At 45.3% G+C, this 17,621-nt stretch overlaps 2 protein-coding genes across 8 annotated transcripts in view; one reads left to right on the forward strand and one right to left on the reverse strand.

Annotated features, from left to right (window-relative positions):
* The window catches only part of dtwd2 (DTW motif tRNA-uridine aminocarboxypropyltransferase 2), a 92,982-nt gene that overhangs the window by 4,635 nt on the left and 70,726 nt on the right, over positions 1 to 17,621 (reverse strand). Inside the window, exons 15-16 of one of the 4 annotated variants that reach the window (XM_085925726.1) lie at positions 10,753 to 10,862; positions 4,212 to 4,328 (exon numbers count right to left, since the gene is read on the reverse strand). The exons of 1 other annotated variant lie outside the window; for it this stretch is intronic. The gene's annotated coding sequence lies outside the window, so the exon portion shown is untranslated. Of the gene's footprint in view, positions 1 to 4,211; positions 4,329 to 10,752; positions 10,863 to 10,942; positions 11,430 to 17,621 lie in introns of all 4 variants that reach the window. 2 more of the 4 variants (XM_085925728.1, XM_085925727.1) reach the window with 2 other exon arrangements.
* Positions 6,853 to 17,621, forward strand: part of col5a1 (procollagen, type V, alpha 1) — a 37,396-nt gene continuing 26,627 nt past the window's right edge. For 3 of the 4 annotated variants that reach the window (XM_085925718.1, XM_085925719.1, XM_085925720.1), the window contains exons 1-4: positions 6,857 to 7,270; positions 14,966 to 15,133; positions 16,926 to 17,139; positions 17,397 to 17,559. In XM_085925718.1, coding sequence (XP_085781844.1) covers positions 7,171 to 7,270; positions 14,966 to 15,133; positions 16,926 to 17,139; positions 17,397 to 17,559 — 645 coding nt within the window. In that variant the 5' untranslated portion in view covers positions 6,857 to 7,170. Of the gene's footprint in view, positions 7,271 to 14,965; positions 15,134 to 16,925; positions 17,140 to 17,396; positions 17,560 to 17,621 lie in introns of all 4 variants that reach the window. The other variant, XR_015067716.1, reaches the window with a different exon arrangement.

Raw genomic sequence — 17,621 nt, forward strand, 5'->3', positions numbered from 1 at the left:
GAGTCAGGATGAAGGCATGGATGGAACGGGAGGAGGAGCGCAATGGAAAAACATTGTGAATGTCTGGACGGTGTAAAACGCACAGAACAGCAGCAAAGCGGGTCCAACATCATGAAGTCATGGATTTGTATGGTGTCACGTAGCACAGATTTGATAATTTTAGCATAGCACTTGATAAATCACGACAAAATGATATTTGACTAGCAAAGGCTTTTAAAAGTCAATTCTGGCTTTACACCGATGTCAAGATCTCGAGCAAATGTTCTTCTCATCCTTCCCCAAAAGAGTTTCGGAAACAGATGGAGTGGCTAAATCCTGTTCACAAACAAATCATAATTTATACAAGAAAAAAAAAAGATAACACCAGGCTGTGAACTGTTAGAACTCAATGTCAAGTGTTTCCTCGCGATCGTTTTCACATTCCAAACATTCTTCTCAAGAGATTCTTTGAGAGAAATGATTGTATTCATGCGTGTGATTTATCACCAGAGTAAAGAGGAAAACGGGACTGGAAAATATAAGCTTGCCAACGGTGTCATGGATGCACTAGGGCCCGGCCGGTTCTGATCCAACTATCATTGTTGCCGGAAAGACTGGGAATTCATTTTCAGGACAATTGATAAGTTGGGCAGCTGAAGGCAAGGAGAGCAAGAAGAAGGATGCACAGGCGCAGTTACAAAGCTGGATTGTTGACGTTTCCTGTTGTGTCAGTAAACAGCGGGCCCACCCGGACAGCCGGAGGCGTGTGTCTTTGTGTCAGGCCAACTGATGGCTGGGTTGGTGGAAAGAAGTTTCCAGAGAAACTCCAGCGAAAACGACATTTAGGAAAGTTGTCACTTAAGGAGTTTATTTTAAAATGCCAATGTGTTGGATTGACCCGCAAGTTACTGCTTAAGAGAGATCACTCAAGATATAGATGAAAGTGCAAAGTGTGAATCAGAGGAGGGGTCTTCATGAGGAGGTGGTCCCGCTTTGCGAGAATGACTCACCCTCAAAGCGTTTAGTGGAAAACATCCACAGCAGCCAGCCAATCAGATGACTTTCACCTCAGGCTCCACTTCCAGTCATTTTCCTGATCCTGATTTTCCTAATTATGGTGCGTCGGGATGTCCTCAGCATTGAGCACCGGGTAAACGTTCCTGCGAGTGGGTTCTAATGTCTTTAGCTGACATTTGGTGAACAAGACCCCCTCCCAACCCGCCCCCCAGCTACTCTGACACTCTGATTGACCTGAAGGGGAAGTACGAAAAGAATTTTCGTTCGCGACCAATCAGCTCAAACAATGCCCGACTAGAAACACGTGGAGCTGAAAATTTCAGGGATGGGACTGGCTGAGTGCTCGTTTAGCTGTTAAATGGGACAATATGAAAATATAGATCAATGAGCGCCATTGCTAAAGGCTTGAAACCATCCACGTACGCATAACGTTTCTGCAATTAGCCAACCAATTTTCAAGAGCTCAGAGGAGAGTGGATGTCATGAGAAAAATACTTTTTTTCAATTGCTGCTGTTTACATTCCGACCCTTGTCTGTTTCTCGGCCCGGACGCCAGAGTCAAAGGAGTCTCCCAAAGTCAACTGCTAACTACCTTTTAGCTAACAACTAGCAGGAGATTAGCGTCTACAATTGTATTCAAGTAAATCTATCAATGTCTGGTGTAAATGGATTTCTCTGCCAGGCTAGATGCTAAACGTTAGCGATGAGCGGGAAGACAAACCACAAGTTGGTTGTCTCAGTGAGCTATTGTAGAAATTTTTTTTTTTTTTTGTTCCGTGTTTTATGACCCGATTTGAGAGAACCCGAGCCGCATTGTAACATGTTTGCATTGCGGGCAAGGAGGTGCGAGGGGGGAAAAGAAAGGAGAAAAAGGAAAAAAAGGAGAGAAAACGTGCAAGCTGAGCTGTGAGAACACCAGGCAGGCGGAGCAAGGGGGAAGAGGAGCCTGGCCAACGGAATTTGCTGGAAAGTCACCACCAAGAGCAAATGCGCAGCAGTTGTCGAGAACTTGTGTTCAAAAATCATCCCCCCAAAAAAACAAAACAAAAACAGAGCACACATTTTACTCGCCTTGTTTCGAGAAAAAGCAAAGAAGGCGCAGGGAAAAGAAGCGTCGACGATAACGTGGGGATGACGGAGGGATCGGCTGCTGCCGCTGCACCGCGCAGCCCTCAGCCTCCCTGCGGACCCCCACGTCAACAGAACATATGTTGCCGCGATGACATGACTATAGAAAATCTGCAGGATGGGAGGGGGGGGCGCCTGCAAGGAGGAGCAGGATAGGCGCCTCCCAATTCCACCCGGTTTGTTCCGCCCCTGTTCAAAGAATTTTTATTAAACAATGACACGTTGGGGACGGACGGGTACCAGCGGAAAGATTAAGATATGGGCCGAGGTCTCGTTTTACGCTTAAGACGAGATGTCACGATAAACAAACTTGTCGTCGTTAAAAGGATTGCGGTGTGCAGACTTTGAAGTTCATCCGCTAATCTCCCGCGCCATCTGGGATGAGGAAATTTGGGGAAATCCTCCCACAAATCGTGATATCACCAACAACTGCTATACCGGCTTGATATTTTCACGGCCCAAAAGAAAATATGCAAACCATCTGTCATTCCGCTAGACGTCCTGCCTCTGCTAAAACAATCTCCGTCGTCTCGTCTTTGACCAATAAAATGGAATGCCATAGAAATTCTTTTTCAGAGAGGTCAGTTGGTTGGGGATTAGGTTTAAGGTAGGATCAGCTATCTTCAACCAGCACCCATCCAATCACTTGGTGGACCAGAATGTGTTAGAATGGAACCCAATTAAGATCCCAGGCCTTCCTCAGCCCCCATCCAATACTTGATTTTATGATCCGAACGCCCTCAGTGAACCCAACGTCCGACGTGTTTCTGCTAAGACGCTGAGAACGGCAGGAGATCGCACACGGTGCTAGGAAACGTGGTGAAGGCCTCTTCTGGATGATTCAGTCTTTTTTCTAGAGGTTGATTTCAAATGCTGACTCAGCGTAAAATGAAGCAAGATAGCAAAAGGGCTAGCGTGTCTGGATCCGCCCTCGCGAGCTTTGCTCTTTGAAGGGAGCGAGCGAGTATAGTCGCTGCCTGGCTTGGTCCACGTCTTCTGTTTTTAGAGCGTCATCTCCGGATTTATGTTCTCCTCCGGGGCTCTGGTGTCTTTTCCATTCAGATTCCCTTCACCGGAGATCCCGCACGCAATTTTCTCTTCTCTTCCCTTCCCTTCCTCCCTGATTTCGGCAACACGTTCGGAGCAGATGTTGAATTTGAGTGCAGACTAAAAGGGGAATCGATGAATTAAAGACGAGTCAGACTTTGCTTTGTTGCTAAAGTTAAAAAAAATGGTTTGGTTATTGAACTAAGAAAGTGAGAATTTGATGCGAAAATTTGATTTTACAAGAGTCGTTTATTGTAATTGTAAAAAAAAATGTAATTATGTTATCGGAGAAAGTCGTAATGTTTTTTTAACAAAATTCTTTTTTGAATTTTTTGGAATGAAAGACTGAGGAAAAATGTAACAGAAAATGAAAATGTTACATTTATGGCCATTGATGTAATTTCAAAACACTTCTTGATGAATTCAAGTTGACTATTATTTTCAACCTCCGACTAATGAAAAGATTAAACGCATGAAAATTTTCACGGGCTCCTTTGTGATTGATGCGCAAGTCTCGGCCGTTGGTTACGCGCTGAACATCTTCAAAACGCCTCACGCTTAATGTCAGTCGTGTTTTGGAAAGGCCGTCAATCGTGATATGTGCAATGGTGCAGGAAAATCGCTGATGTCATTCTTCAATTTTATTGGCTGAGCTCACCATTTGATGCCGTTTCTGCTCTGCCACTGTGCTCGCATTAATGATTTTTTTGGTTTTTTTCTCTGAGCTTGTGGAAAGTGCGAGTTCACCTCCCACGCCGCCTCGCTCAAACTTTTCCACTGTACAATAGTGCCGATTGTTAGCTACCTTGTATATATTCCCCGAAGGTAAAACCATTACCGAGTATGTTTAATTTAATGTTCAAAAGGTCAGATAGGGTTGAACAGATCACTAAGAATAATGCGACGCTCTCTCGTAAAGTCAAATATATATTTTTTTCCTCAGCCCAGACAATTGTCGCAAACGTGAAGGCCTGCTCCTCGTCGGAAAACGAGCTTTGAAGCCGTAACCCCGCTTTGAGGCCGTGCCCGCACTTGCTGACCTCAACGTCTGGAGCGGTGGAGCCCATGTGGCACGCAGCTCTTCTTCATTGAAACATTCAAGGTGACGGCCGCAGTCGGGCCGAGCGGGAGGAGACTAAGAATGCCTGACGGACCGCCTGTAAAGTCACAACAAGACCGAATGAACAAACTGTATCGCTGTAACGTGGAGACACCCGAGAATCACGACACCATTCGCCCTAACGACATTCCAACAAAGCTTTTTTAACATGCGCTAGGTAGGTGCTGATTCTTATCATCCCATGCTAACGTGCTAGCTAGTGCCTAATCGCTCCCAGATACGTGCTCCACGTCGACCGCGCGAGTCACACATAAAACAAGGTTTAGAAAACGAGCCCGCAGACATTATCCGGAAGGAGATTGCGGAATCGTCCTAGATTTTGTCTCCTGGTCAGACCGGGTGACACATTGGGGGCTGCGCAGGAAACTCTGGAAAGAGTGAACAACATGTGCTGAGTCGGCCAGCCTGCGGTGCCTAAAACCCAAGTTGGACAGACGACGGAATGACTCACAGAAGCGTGATGTCGTCCCATTTCTGAGTACCGCTCACGTGCCGGAACGTTTCTCTGGGAATCCGTCCGTCAATCCATTTTTTTGTGCAATGAGTCAAAAGAAAACAAGATTTTTCCTTTCTCATGGCTTCTGGCTTCAAATTTTGCAGCAGCCAGTCGATAAGTGTCAGCCGCTGACTTGACGACAACGCGTCAAGTAGGGCGACGTCGCTTGTGTGTGTTTTGATTAGCACGTGTGAAAGGAGGCCCGCTCGCAAGCGGACCCTGTTTAACTTCAACACGACAACTGCTCAACTTCAACAAATGTCAAAAGCTTACATTTACACAGAAAAGAAGCCACATAGCTTGTAAAAAGTTAGCCGCCTTTATACGACAACCGCGGCTAGTTAGCGGGCTACGTTTGACGCCGTCATTTTTGGCGGGTTGGGCCGACGCTTTAAACGGCGGTTCGTCGCTCTTTGTCTCGGCTTTAATTCGCTTGAAATAATAAAACGTTTTTTTTACTGTGAGTTATAAACAGTGATAAATGTATTTTCAGCACTGGAGGCGTCGCTTCATGTCGCTTCTCGTCCAGCGCTCGATTCCTGATCTTTGGCACGCTCAATCAAAAAAAAAAAAAAGCAAATCTCGATGAAACGTGTTTGAGACTTTTTCTCCACCGATAAGAGATTTGTTCGTTTCGTGCCGTGTGAGGCAAGATAAGACAACGACGCATATTTTCAGAGGCTCCTTATTTTGTCGGGCATCTACATAATCAACAGTCCAGTTGCCTTTGTTGACTTGTTTGATTTTCTTCAATAATGCATCCTTTCAGACACTAAACGATGAAATCGCGGCACGTCAAGTATGGAAACAACCTTTAGCAAAAAAAAGTAGGACGCAGGGCCACGAGTGACTTCCATTTATTGGCACAAGACGACGGCAGTTATGTGCAATGGCTTGTTCAAAGTTGACAATCTGACACGTACGATGCAGAACAGCAACAGTCAAAAGACGGCAACTATTTGACCCGGAGACATTCGATAATTGCAGCCCATCAATCTTCCTTTCTACTGTATTTTGTTCCTCGGGTGTCCTTCGGTACATTGCTAGCTAACGTGAGTGTTTTCCTTAAGCGGCTAACGGCAACAACGTTTGCAGATGAAACAAGTTACGACTCGGTGATATTTTTGATCATCCTTAAAACTGCGAGCCTGTTGATTCTTGACGTATTCGTCCCACCGATGCAAAGATGCTATGCTACATTTAAAAAATATGGACACGGCTGCTTGTAAGGGAGGGAAGCCATGCTGTGATTTAAAATAACGATGTCAGGCAACACGACTCGGTCAAACAAACGGTCAGGTTTTGGGGCGACTAAGTAGAGGGTTGGAGCCCACTTGACCACGTTTTGGCTTTGGCGGTCCTTGCAGGGTGAAAGGCTGCGAATTAGAAAGACGTCGCTGACGGCGGAGTCGCGTGCGCCCAAGGGCCCGGCGTAACCTCAGATGAGGCCTTTTCTTTTTTTTTTTTGCCTGCTTGAGTTTTTCCAGACAGCATCTGGACACCCGCTTGAGTTGCCCCCAAGGCTGACTGCTGGTTGGTTGTCATGTGCGGGCCATGTTTGACAAAACTTTTGTGTACAAGCCATAAAAGCACTTGACAGAAGAGACTTATTTTACCCCGCGTCACGGTTGCTACGGTGACGACCCTGTTTATGATGGTGACAGATTGGCATGCAAGTTCAATTTACAATATTACAAAGAGGAATTTATTTAGGAGTTTATTGCCGCTTAAATGTGAATGAAACATTTGCCAATAAAGCTAATAAAAGTTTGATGATGGATGACTGGAACAGAAGAATTCACTTGTGTTACGTTTGTACGCATGTAACATTGTCTTTTTATATGAATCCATTCCTACTTCAGGAATGACTTTTCCTGCCCCCGCCATCCCTCCCCTTCTCTTTTCCTTTTTTTTCTCTGGAATTCCAAGTGCAGGAATTGTAGGCGTGAAACTTTCCCTTGCACTTTTCCCCTCCCAGCTGCCCTCCCCAACGCTCCCCCTTTGCCCAATAACAGGCTCTGATTTGCCTAAAACGTGCAAGCCGCTTGCTGATTGACAGCCCGTGGTGGTGGGTGTGTGGATTGTTATTTTTTTTTTTTTAGGTGGGGGGGCGCAAAGTGACGGCTGCAGGCGCCTCAGAGGAGCGCAGCATCTGAGCGGGACAGGCGGCGTGTGTCCAGTCCGGAGGATCCCCCCACGAAAAGCTCGGGACCCTTATGGCTGCTTGAAAGCCCCCCACCCCTCCCCGCCATCAACACAATTCCTCCCCCGTTCCCCATCTTTTTTTTTCTTTCTTCCTTCTCTTTTTTTGCGATCACAAGCGGCCGCGGGTCCGACTTGAGTTGAGCTGCGAAGCGCCGTGGTGCACTCAAGGCAGGCGGCCATGGATACCCCCATCAGATGGAAAGTTAAACGGAGGTTAAGGGACCCTCTGGTCTCCCTGCTTGTCATTTTGCTTTTCGTCACATCGCCAGCGAGTTCAGGTAGGATGCAAAAAAAAAAAAAAAAGCCCTCAATCCTCTTGTGGTGTTTTTTTGAGCTGCAGAAACTTTACGCACGCAGTTTAAAAGTTGTGCAAAGTCACTCGGCTGGCTGACTGTCACTCCAAAAGAGCTCTCTTCATTTTAAAGCATGTTTGGATGCCACTTTGAATCCACTTTGTCATTACACCGATACAAGGACTTTTGGAGGTTCCTGGGATTTTTTTAAGAGTGGACAAGAGGTGTGGTGGTTGACATAGCTGATTTTCCTGCCAACTTGCCTGACGGACTGGCGAGCGCTCAGCTGCTATTGACGGGATGAGAGCAGAATGGACACATCACTTAGAGTAGGGCGGTGGCGCTCTAGTGGCTCACAGATCTGATTTGGACTTCAAGTCGACCATTGAGCGACAAAAAAAAAAGTCAAATGACTAAACTGTAAGAAAAGACATGCGAATAGCTTACTGGAATCTTAGAAGTGGCAAAGCAAACGAATATCAAGATGCTGGGAGCGTAGTGGTTCACATAGATGATTTTCCTGCACGTAGTATCATTCATGATATATTGATATTACTTAAAGGAGGATATTGATAGTTTGGTGGTATCGTGATCAATAACAGCAGCATGAATAGACTCTAAAACATGGCACATAGAATAAATGACTAAAAGTAAGGCAGTGGGAATGTAGTGAGTCACATAGATAGCGTTAGATTGAAGAAAAAAAAATACAATCAAAGTAATATAGAGAAACTACTCGAGATACAGCCAGCCAATAAGAGAGTGTAAAATATTCACAAATACGTGAATCGCTATTTGATGATCAAACTAGTAACATGCCTAAATTTAGACGGGGGTCCTCATTATCAATTGTGGACATCTGCCACACGGTCTGATATTCCAGATTTGAATCCCTGGGGGCCCAAATACAGACTACCCAAGACCAGTCAGCTGAGATGGATGCAAACTGGAGGGGTCCCACAAAGCCACTTGCCATGTGGGGTCAAAGGGGGTCTGGCCTGCATGTATTATTAGCATCCACCTTGGTGGTCCAACAGGTGGAGCATTGCCGCGTTGTGCTAATGGTGCGACCGCTCCATTGCATTTTCTTTGGCGTTAATTATTAGCATGTTAGCAACGGGGTATCAGAAAATTTATGCTAGTTTTGTAGTGCTAAATGAAACACAGAAGAGCTAGTCATTAGCTTCTTTACTTTTACTGCACTTTGCAAGTGATGGTAGAAAGGAAAATCCAGCCTCCAGTTTTAGGGTTAGCGGCTAACATACTAACGCTAGGCCCAATATTGACGGTACGTAAGTTGAGTAGCAGCAGATCTATAGGCATTAAAGAAACCAATTGGCAGACGCATCCTAGCAGGGCTAATAGTTAGCATGTTAAAAGTTTTGGGGTTAGCCGCTAACATGCTAACACTACTATTGTTTGTTCCAATTGATTTCTTTTCTTTTTTTGGACTGTTTGGCCAGATCAATCTATAATAACATCCACGGAATAGCGCGTCCTTGTGAAAACAAGGACTGATTTTGCCCTAAGGTGGCGGCGGTGGGAACACAAGGCGGTGTAAGAACATACCATCCAAGATCCATCAATACCTTATTTTGTTTCATTCGAAGACAGAGAGAGAAAAAAATCAACATCAGAAAAGCTGGCCGCCACATCTGGATTTGATACGCTTCCACTGCGTCGTCTGCTAAAGCCTCGGAAAAGCCAGGAAAAATGTCTTCCAGATGTTTTCTTCCCGATTCTCGATGGAAAAAAAAGAATTGCAACCCCCCGGCCCCCCCACTGAAAAGAAAATACACCATTCTTGCGGACGCTTTTTTTTTTTCCTCCGAGAAAATTCCAAATGGAATAACATCTGCAGCCTCTCAGCTGAATTTTAGATAGCACGTCCACGTTCAAGGTCATTAAAAGATGCTTTTTCTTTGGGGCTGCCATCACACGTGTTCTTAATTGCAGAATTCAAATACATCTGTGCTGTTTTTTTTCCCTTCCTCCAGGCACTTTCAAGTTATTTAAAAGCAAATGACAGATTTTAACAAGTTGCCTTGTTGACTTCCTCATGAGACTTACAATAATTGAACACGTGTTTCTGTTGAAACTGATCGGCAATGAGCAAAGTTGTTGTTGATTGAAGTTTATGCATTGATCGTTAAAAACACGTGTGGATTGATCATGTCCGGAACCGACAGAAAATATTTACCCATTACTTTTTAGGAGCGGCAACTTTCAAAAACAAGGTCTATTATCACGTTTAGGCTTGGCGTAATAAATGACTAAGCCACATCAGTAATCGTTAAAAAAAATCATGTGGAATTGATCAGTAAAAAAAGTCTGCAAGTTGACAGTTTGCTATGGCTAATTTTGATTTCTGATTTTGATTGCTTGTGTGGCAAGAATCTTTTGGAAGTGGGAGCCTTTAGAAATCATCGTATCTCCGTTTGTACTGGCTACTACAGGGAAATTACTGTACTACTTCCCTGTTTAAACAGAGCTTTGGCGCCATCTGGTGACAATCTTATGGCATTTCAGAAAGAGCACAAAAAATAAAGATAGTTTTCACAACATTTGATCACGGAATCAATGCTAGCTAGTTTTTGCTAAATTCTATACGCTGTTATGCCTTGCTAGCAACATTTGAGGACGAAATCAATGCTAGCTAGTTTTCGCTAAATTCCATACGCTATTGAGCGCTGCTAGCTACATGTTAAATTTCCGCAACATTTGAACACGGAATCAATGCTAGCTAGCTAAATTCTATACGCTATTGTGCCTTGCTAGCTACATGTGAACGAAAACAAAATACGCCCAATAAGATTTTGATCTACCCCCCCTTACATCACCACACTTTAGTGGCACACAAACACTTCATTCTTCACCGCATCCTGCACTGTATATCCCGCCTATTAGATGTCGTTGTAATTAAGGCTGATTGTTTGAAAGTGCTGAATGGCGCTCTGTGTGTCAAACTACGCCCCCCCCCCCCCCCCGATCGGGCCGGGATGTGCCGCAGGGAGCACAAAAGCTCCGTCGTTTCGGTTTCGGGTTACAGTTCACGGGGACAAGAATGTTCTCTGCGACCTCTCGGCTCATTTGGGAATTATAGTCCGCTCACAAGAAAACTGTTGTTTTTTTTTTTTTAAAGCGTAATGAGGGTATTATAATCAGCGCGTGAGTCATCCTTTCCGAGCTCGCATCCCCGGGCCGAGCTTATCCGCAGTTTGGGCCGCAAGAAAACTCCAGCTAAGCACTTTTTCTCCCTTTTCATTTCCAACCAGATGAAATACAATCGTCGCCTCTTGAAGGTAGTTGAATTTGGACGTGCTACGATGGAATAATAGCTGCTGTTTTCGTTCTGCCTGAGCTAGTTAAGGTGTGTGAATATTGACAGGAGGAAAGTTATACTTTGGGTTAGGACCATCAGAACAATTGGCAGTGCAACTAATAAAAGCCAACACAGCTCTGCTTACCTTTTGGCTTTGACAAGGTAGCAGGGGTGTGACTCCTATGTGAGAATGTGAGCGTGGCTTGAAAGTGGCTCCGGATCTTCAGCCAACCGAGCGAATACGTAGAGCCTTATCTGTCGTGATTTTGGAAAAAGCAACAATCGATTAATCGACAACGAATTGAATATCAAAGTAATTGACGACTAACACTAACCCAAATAATCGAGTAATTATTTTGTTAAGTTGAAGCGGAAGGAATCCCACTTAAATTTGGCGTCTTGAAAAGTAAACGATTATTCTTGAGCCCTCTTGGTTCTTTCTAGTGTGAGCGGGGAAAAAAAAAAAAAGAGAGCAGAGCATTGAGTCAGTTTTTCCGTTCTCGTTAGGGGTGGACTGATTTATATCATCGGCGCTGTGAAGTAAACCATCTGGAGCTCATTGGGCATGGAGGAAATCAGAGTGGGGAACGCTTATGTAAATTTGCTCATAGACATATTCTGAGAAATATGTTTTGTTTCTAATGTGGTGGGTAGGGGATGAACGCCACAGACCCAAATGTTGGTGGATTAGCAAGCAAAAGGATCTTCTTCCCCAATTGATGTGGTCTCTCTGATTGGTCGTGGGTCTTGTTGTTGTTGTTGTTTTTGTTGCCAGGTGTGGCTATCAGATGAGGATTTCGTGTCTTGATGTTTGCCAGCCTCCTGGCAACATGGCAGAGATGTCGACTTAAGTAATTGCAACTTGGACTCAAGTCAACTCTTTAGCTTTCTGTCACCAAGAGTTGAATTTTGATCCATTTAACTCTTGACAACAAGAACTGGCGCTAGCTAGCTAGCTAGCTAGTTATTTGCATGCTGTTGAAATTTGGATGACATAAAAGGCTCTGAAGGAAATTTTATCAAAGATCTTTGACGTTCACACTAAGAACCGTCACGTGGCATTTTGTGTGTTGTGTGGACACTTTGACTGGACTCAACAGGATGTCCATGCGATTCATGCGTGTGTGCGGGTAATGAGCCCAATCTAGCAGACGTAATGCTTGTTCTCACGTCTGGTCACATGCTAAAGGTCGGTGCTAAGGCTAGCGGATCTCGCAACACGATGCGGTTAGCTTACAAGTGTTCTGGCAAATTGACAATCTTTTACTGGGCATTCTTGTTTTCGGAGCTCGGCTCCGAAAATGTGGCTGCTAATTAGCGCTTGCTTGTCCTCGGAGCCAGGTCAAGCATGCGCGCCTGGAGAGCCGGCTGGCCGGGCGTTTGACCGGCCTCGCTTCGGCGAGGGTCCGTGCCCATCAGGAGAAGGAGGAGGAGCAGTGAAAGAGGAATGTTAATCTCCTTCCCACCATGAAATTTCACGATTGCAGCTCACCTCCCTCCCTCCCTCCTCTCCAAGAAACGCTGCCGTCTGAAGAGTCGACAATGATTGTATCTGCGTGTGTGTGGTGGAAATAAAAAAGACGGGGGAATGGGATCCACCACACATTTGGCACCCGGCCGAGACCTGGATTATGGATCCCAAGCTACTGTTCCAAGAATAAAAAGGTGGAAAAAAATGGTGGTGGGGCGAGTGAATGATATTCGCATAAAGCTTCAATGCTTCATACTGGAAAGGTGTCAAACTGGCTGTCCGCTATAAACACTGCTGACACTTGCAAAAAAGTTGCAAAAAAGTGCTGAGTCGTCAGAAAGCTCATTTCGTGTGAAATTTGAATCGCATGCGACCGTTGAAGCGCAATCATCTCGAGTTTTGCTACGTCGCATCAACAAACGGAAACGGCTTGCGTGCCTGCGAGGGGAAACCTCTTGGACGTCAGGGATGTTTTTAGTAGGTGGGCCCAAAGGTGGTGGTCCCCAAGGTGCTTACACTAAGTGGGTAAACATCACATCTTAACAAGGTGGCGACTGACAGCTTGGGATGTGGTGGCCGCCGCTTCCCAAGCCGATGAATGACGCCGTGTGTCTCGCTCGTGTTTACCCGCGGACGCGTCTCGGATTCTTTTCGGTGGTCCTTCGTGCTGAGAAAGCGCCATTGTGTTGTGGTCACACCTTGGCCGCTTGGCTCACCTCCCCGTGACCTCGCTGAGGGGTTTTACATCTGCCAGGGTGCAAAAAAGGCCCGATTGTACGCTGAGGAAACGAGGGAAATTGGATTGAGAAATGTAAAGCTGAGGCTGATGGATGGAAGCGCCGCCGGCAGAGGTGGCAAAAGTATTCGGACCCAGATACTTTTGCGTGTGTGTGTGTGTGTGTGTATATATATACATATAAAAAGTCTGAAAATCTAACGAATATATTTTGACAAGGTCAGAAGCAGCAAGTGCAGACATCTGTTTTCAAACATTTTGAAAAAGTATCTCAGTACACTGACAAAGCATTTCTACGGGGTTACCACTAACTACTCGACGCCAGATTATTAAGTATGGCATCAGCGCCATCCCGATGGATTGTTTCCCTGACAATCTTGACAAGATTAGCGCAGGCGGATCGGCGCGGCTGCGGGTCGTGACTCGGTTAGCATCGACTGGTTGCCCCGCTGCGTGTTATTGCTTCATTTGTTGTCGCTAAACTAATAAGTTGACGTCTGTGTGGAGGATAAGTTCTGTTTTTTTTTTTTCCCCCCCCCGAAAAACTCACTTGTGTTTTTGTACACTTTTTTTCACATCATATAATGCAACAAGTTCCAGTCCACCCCCTCTCTTGAAGACAGGGGTTAAGAGGTCGCTGATGATAATTCCGGCTGTGTCACGGCGGGCATTGAAGTCACAAGCTCATTGTGCCCTTAAAAGGGCAGAGGAAAAAAAAAAAAAGCCAAGATGATTAATGGACAGACGGAAAGTGCAGGCGATGGCTGGCTGCTCACTTGTAAAAACAGTCCGAGGACGCCGGCGAGCGTCCCTTTGCTCCATTCCGTGGTTAATGCAGACAATTTGAATCTTGTAAGCAGTCAAATTTCAGTTATTTGGGGATTTTACGGCGTGGTTTTCAAAAAAGGCCATGTTAAAAAAATGATGACTGTGGTTTTTTTTTTTCCCCCGTAAAGCCAGATGAGGCCACAAGATGGTGCCAAAACTATGGCTACAAGGAAAGTAGTCATTGGACTGTTCTAAGATCATTGAATGTAGAGGACAATATTTAGCCAGGGTTGTTAGCGGAGAGTTTATATTTTCACGCGGTAATAGCCAGAGCTCCGGGATGACAACAATCGTGACTCAAATAGCGCGTCGAGAAACAGGGCCGTGTCTCCCGCGGCCGTGTAATTACCGAGCGGGGATGAGACAGGAAGTGTGGGCCGGATCGGAGAAGGAGCAGATGAGAACATCCCGATTAGGAAGTCTGGCCGCTCTGAATGTATCCTCCTCGGAATTGTTGACACTGACTTTCTGTTTGTATAAACTATGACAAAGTCGCTCTCATTTGCAATGTGAGAAAAATGGAGGAGGTACTCTACAAGCTCCAAACATATTTAAACAGAAAAAATTGCTGAAAAAGCGAAAATCCTGTTCTGTTGTCAATTTAGAATCAATTTGTTTGGTGTGCAAGCGGGAGATTCCGGCACGCTCTCCGGCCAGCTGTGGCAGCTCACGTGCACATTCTTTGTTTTTCCGTGTGTGTGGTCCCTTGTTGCCTGACTCCCAAGAATGTCATACCTGTGCATGGGAACGTTCCGGGAGGAACAAAAGCATTCTCACTTTTGTTCCGTCCGTGCAGTAAAAACTCCACCTATTGTCCATCCGTCCGTCCCTTGTGTTTACCCGTCCTCCTAGTCCTCCCCCTCTTGTAGTCGTGACCCCCGTCTTCTGTCCACGGTGGACGCTTTTATGGGAACAAATGTTTGAGGAGAGCGGTTTTGGCACGACGGGGGCGGTGCGGTACGGGTCAGGTTAACCCGATGTGTGTATTTTGGTGGCCCCGGCAAGTGTGCTAATTGCACGTTTTGGACTGCGGTGGTGTTAGCGCCGCACGGAACGGGATGGTAGTAAGTGTTTGGAACTCGGAATCACGATTATAGAGGCTTCCCCGTCAAAACACCATTGTGGTTATGTCAACAAGAAATAAATAAAAGAGAATTATGCGCCAAAAATTAGAAACATCAAGCTCAGCCTCATGACCTTACAATTAGCTATTATTGCTTCCAATCATGCTCTGTTGCTAAGGTAACAGGGCAGCGTACATATTTTGCACACCACAAAGCTGACGACTAATATTGAACTGCCTTTCTTTTCTCTTTTGTGCAGCGGAACCAGTCAACCTCTTGAATATTTTAGATTTTCCCAATTTATCCGAAGGCGTCACGAAAACAACGGGCTTCTGCTCAAATCGGCGGTCGGCGCAAGGACCCGATGTGGCCTACCGAGTCTCCAAAGAGGCGCAGCTAAGCACCCCCACCAAACAGCTGTATCCAGGTGAGTTTCGCTTTACTCTAATCCCGTGCAGGTGTCTCGGTCGATCCCGTTTTTACAAACTTCCTAAGTCTGCACGGCGGCAAGGCAGGGATATAACGGCCAAACATAGTGGGAGAGCAATTTCCCTTTTTCCTTTCTTGCCCCCCCGGGTGGCACTTTTATAAGCTCCCGTAAGTTGACTATTTATGTCGGAGAACCAGCATGAACTTTGAATCCAGCTCTCTTGAGGAATTTAACTTTTTCTATTTTTATTTTTTTTAACCTTCTAGTATGTAAAAAAATACCTCATTTTCACTGTGCAGTTGGTAACGTTACCAGCCAATAGTGTACAAATTCTAAAGTATTTTCTGTATTTATAATTAATGTAATTAAAATTATTTAACTAATGACTTAAAAAATAATGATCCATTCTCATGACTATTTATTTAATTATATCCAATTAAATAAGTGGGGGAATCACGTCATCTCAAATAAATATTTCAAGACTCTTGATAATGTAAATACTGGAACGGAGCACGTCCCCAGGGCTGCACTTTGGCCGCCTCTGGGCTAGCATACGGGGCTTCTGCGGGTTAAATCGCGCTGACGTGGCTCTGGAGCCTCTTTTCCAATCATCCCTCTGTTTTCCCTGGAGCGTCGTCATTTTCCAATGTCTATCATCCCTCTTTGCTTTGCAGTGTCATCCATCCCACATTTTTTTTCATTCAACCCCAGTAAAAAAAAAGTTTCTTCTCTCTACTCTTGTAATGATTTCACAATTGGTGGGCCGTCCGTCCACGTCAGATGTTTTTTGGCCTCAGCGCCAAGCTAGCCTTAGCAGCTGGCTAATGTCTGTAATTAACATGTAAATGATGTCCAATCCAATCTAGAAGCCATGCTAACAGCTAACATATTGTAGCTTTAGTTACACCAAAAGAGCCTCGCCAGTGACATCAGTCCATCCCATTAACTTTTCCAGCTCAGCTAAGAATTTCTTTCAACTATTAAACTCAGCTCGCTGACACCTAATCCTTGAAAAATGTCAACAAAACGAATGACACATAGACGCTAAACGGTGTTGGACAAGGCGGCGAGCTGTTGCGGCGAGCGAGCGCAGACATGCAGTCATCAATCGTGGGGAACGGATGATTGGTTTAAAAGCTGAAACAGAAGTCCTTTCTATTACCTTTACGACTTAAAAAGGGCACGCTAATTATAGCGCACGCTTCCCAGGCCACGGAATGTCTGCTGAGGCAAATTAGCCAATCAAGCTACAGAGGCTAATGCCGCCAGGGTTTTATGTCGTCAGCGCTTTACGTTTTTTGGGAGGGTTGTAAAATTATTCACAGCACTCCAGTCTAACAAAAAGATAAAACATTCTTCTGAGAAGAAACTCTCTATTTATTTTGGTTTCCTGACACTTGCTTAGTGGTCCCGAGTCATTATCTTGATCCATTTTCTATAGCGCTAGTTTTTGCTAGCAAGCTTCTCCTCGGATGCTTGGAAAAACGTCTTGATAGTACCAACTGTGCTCATTTTTACGCATTTCTATATAATTTGATAGTTGTTTTTTTCTTCTCAACATGAAAAAGCTTTTTATAAGCTCTGCCGCATTTTTTACTTCTCGAAGACAAGTCTCTGGCGGTTTAACAAGCGACTGTAGCTCCAGCTTCTACATCAAATTGTTTCCTCATGTGGCTCCAAGAAGGATTATCCGACACTTCCGTGTACTCAAGTCCTCTTTTTGTTCCGTCTATTTGCGCCACCAAACATACGTCAGTTCTCTGACCTCTTTCCTTCACCTCCCCACCAGGTGATGTGTTCCCTGAGGACTTTTCCATCTTGGCCACAGTGAAGCCCAAAAAGGGCAGCCAGTCATTCCTGTTGTCCGTGTACAACGAACAGGGAATCCAGCAACTCGGACTGGAAATGGGGCGCTCGCCCGTCTTCCTCTACGAGGACCACACGGGAAAGCCCGGACCAGAGGACTACCCGCTTTTCCGGGGGATCAACCTGGCCGACGGAAAGTAGGTGGACTGGTTTGGTGGACGGATTTGATGTTGGGATTAGGGATTTTGGTCTTTGATTAGGAGTTACAGTTAGAGATTATTTTGGGGGATTTGGGCTAGTGAGTTGGGTTTAAAAGAGGCTTAGGTTTAGTATCATTAAGAAATCAAAATGCAAACTAGACGTTATATAAACATGGTCCCTCGGTCTAGAAATTCTGCGGCCTGTAACCGAGCCCGCGTGTGAACGGACCGTATCTGTTTTTCTTCTTATCCAGGTGGCATCGAGTGGCCATCAGTGTGCACAAGCAGACCATCACCCTCATTCTGGACTGTAAAAAGAAGACCACCCAGAAGCTGCTCCGATCCGCCCACCCCATCATCGACACCAAAGGGATTATCGTGTTCGGAACCAGAATACTTGATGAAGACGTCTTTGAGGTGAGTTCTCTTTAGCGCGTAGCTAAATGTTGAACACATGGAGCTGTTCTGACTTTTTTTGT

The sequence above is a fragment of the Syngnathus leptorhynchus genome, chromosome 12 (genome assembly GCF_054491065.1).
Source record: "Syngnathus leptorhynchus isolate UIUO chromosome 12, UIUO_Slep, whole genome shotgun sequence".
NCBI classification, from domain to species: domain Eukaryota; kingdom Metazoa; phylum Chordata; class Actinopteri; order Syngnathiformes; family Syngnathidae; genus Syngnathus; species Syngnathus leptorhynchus.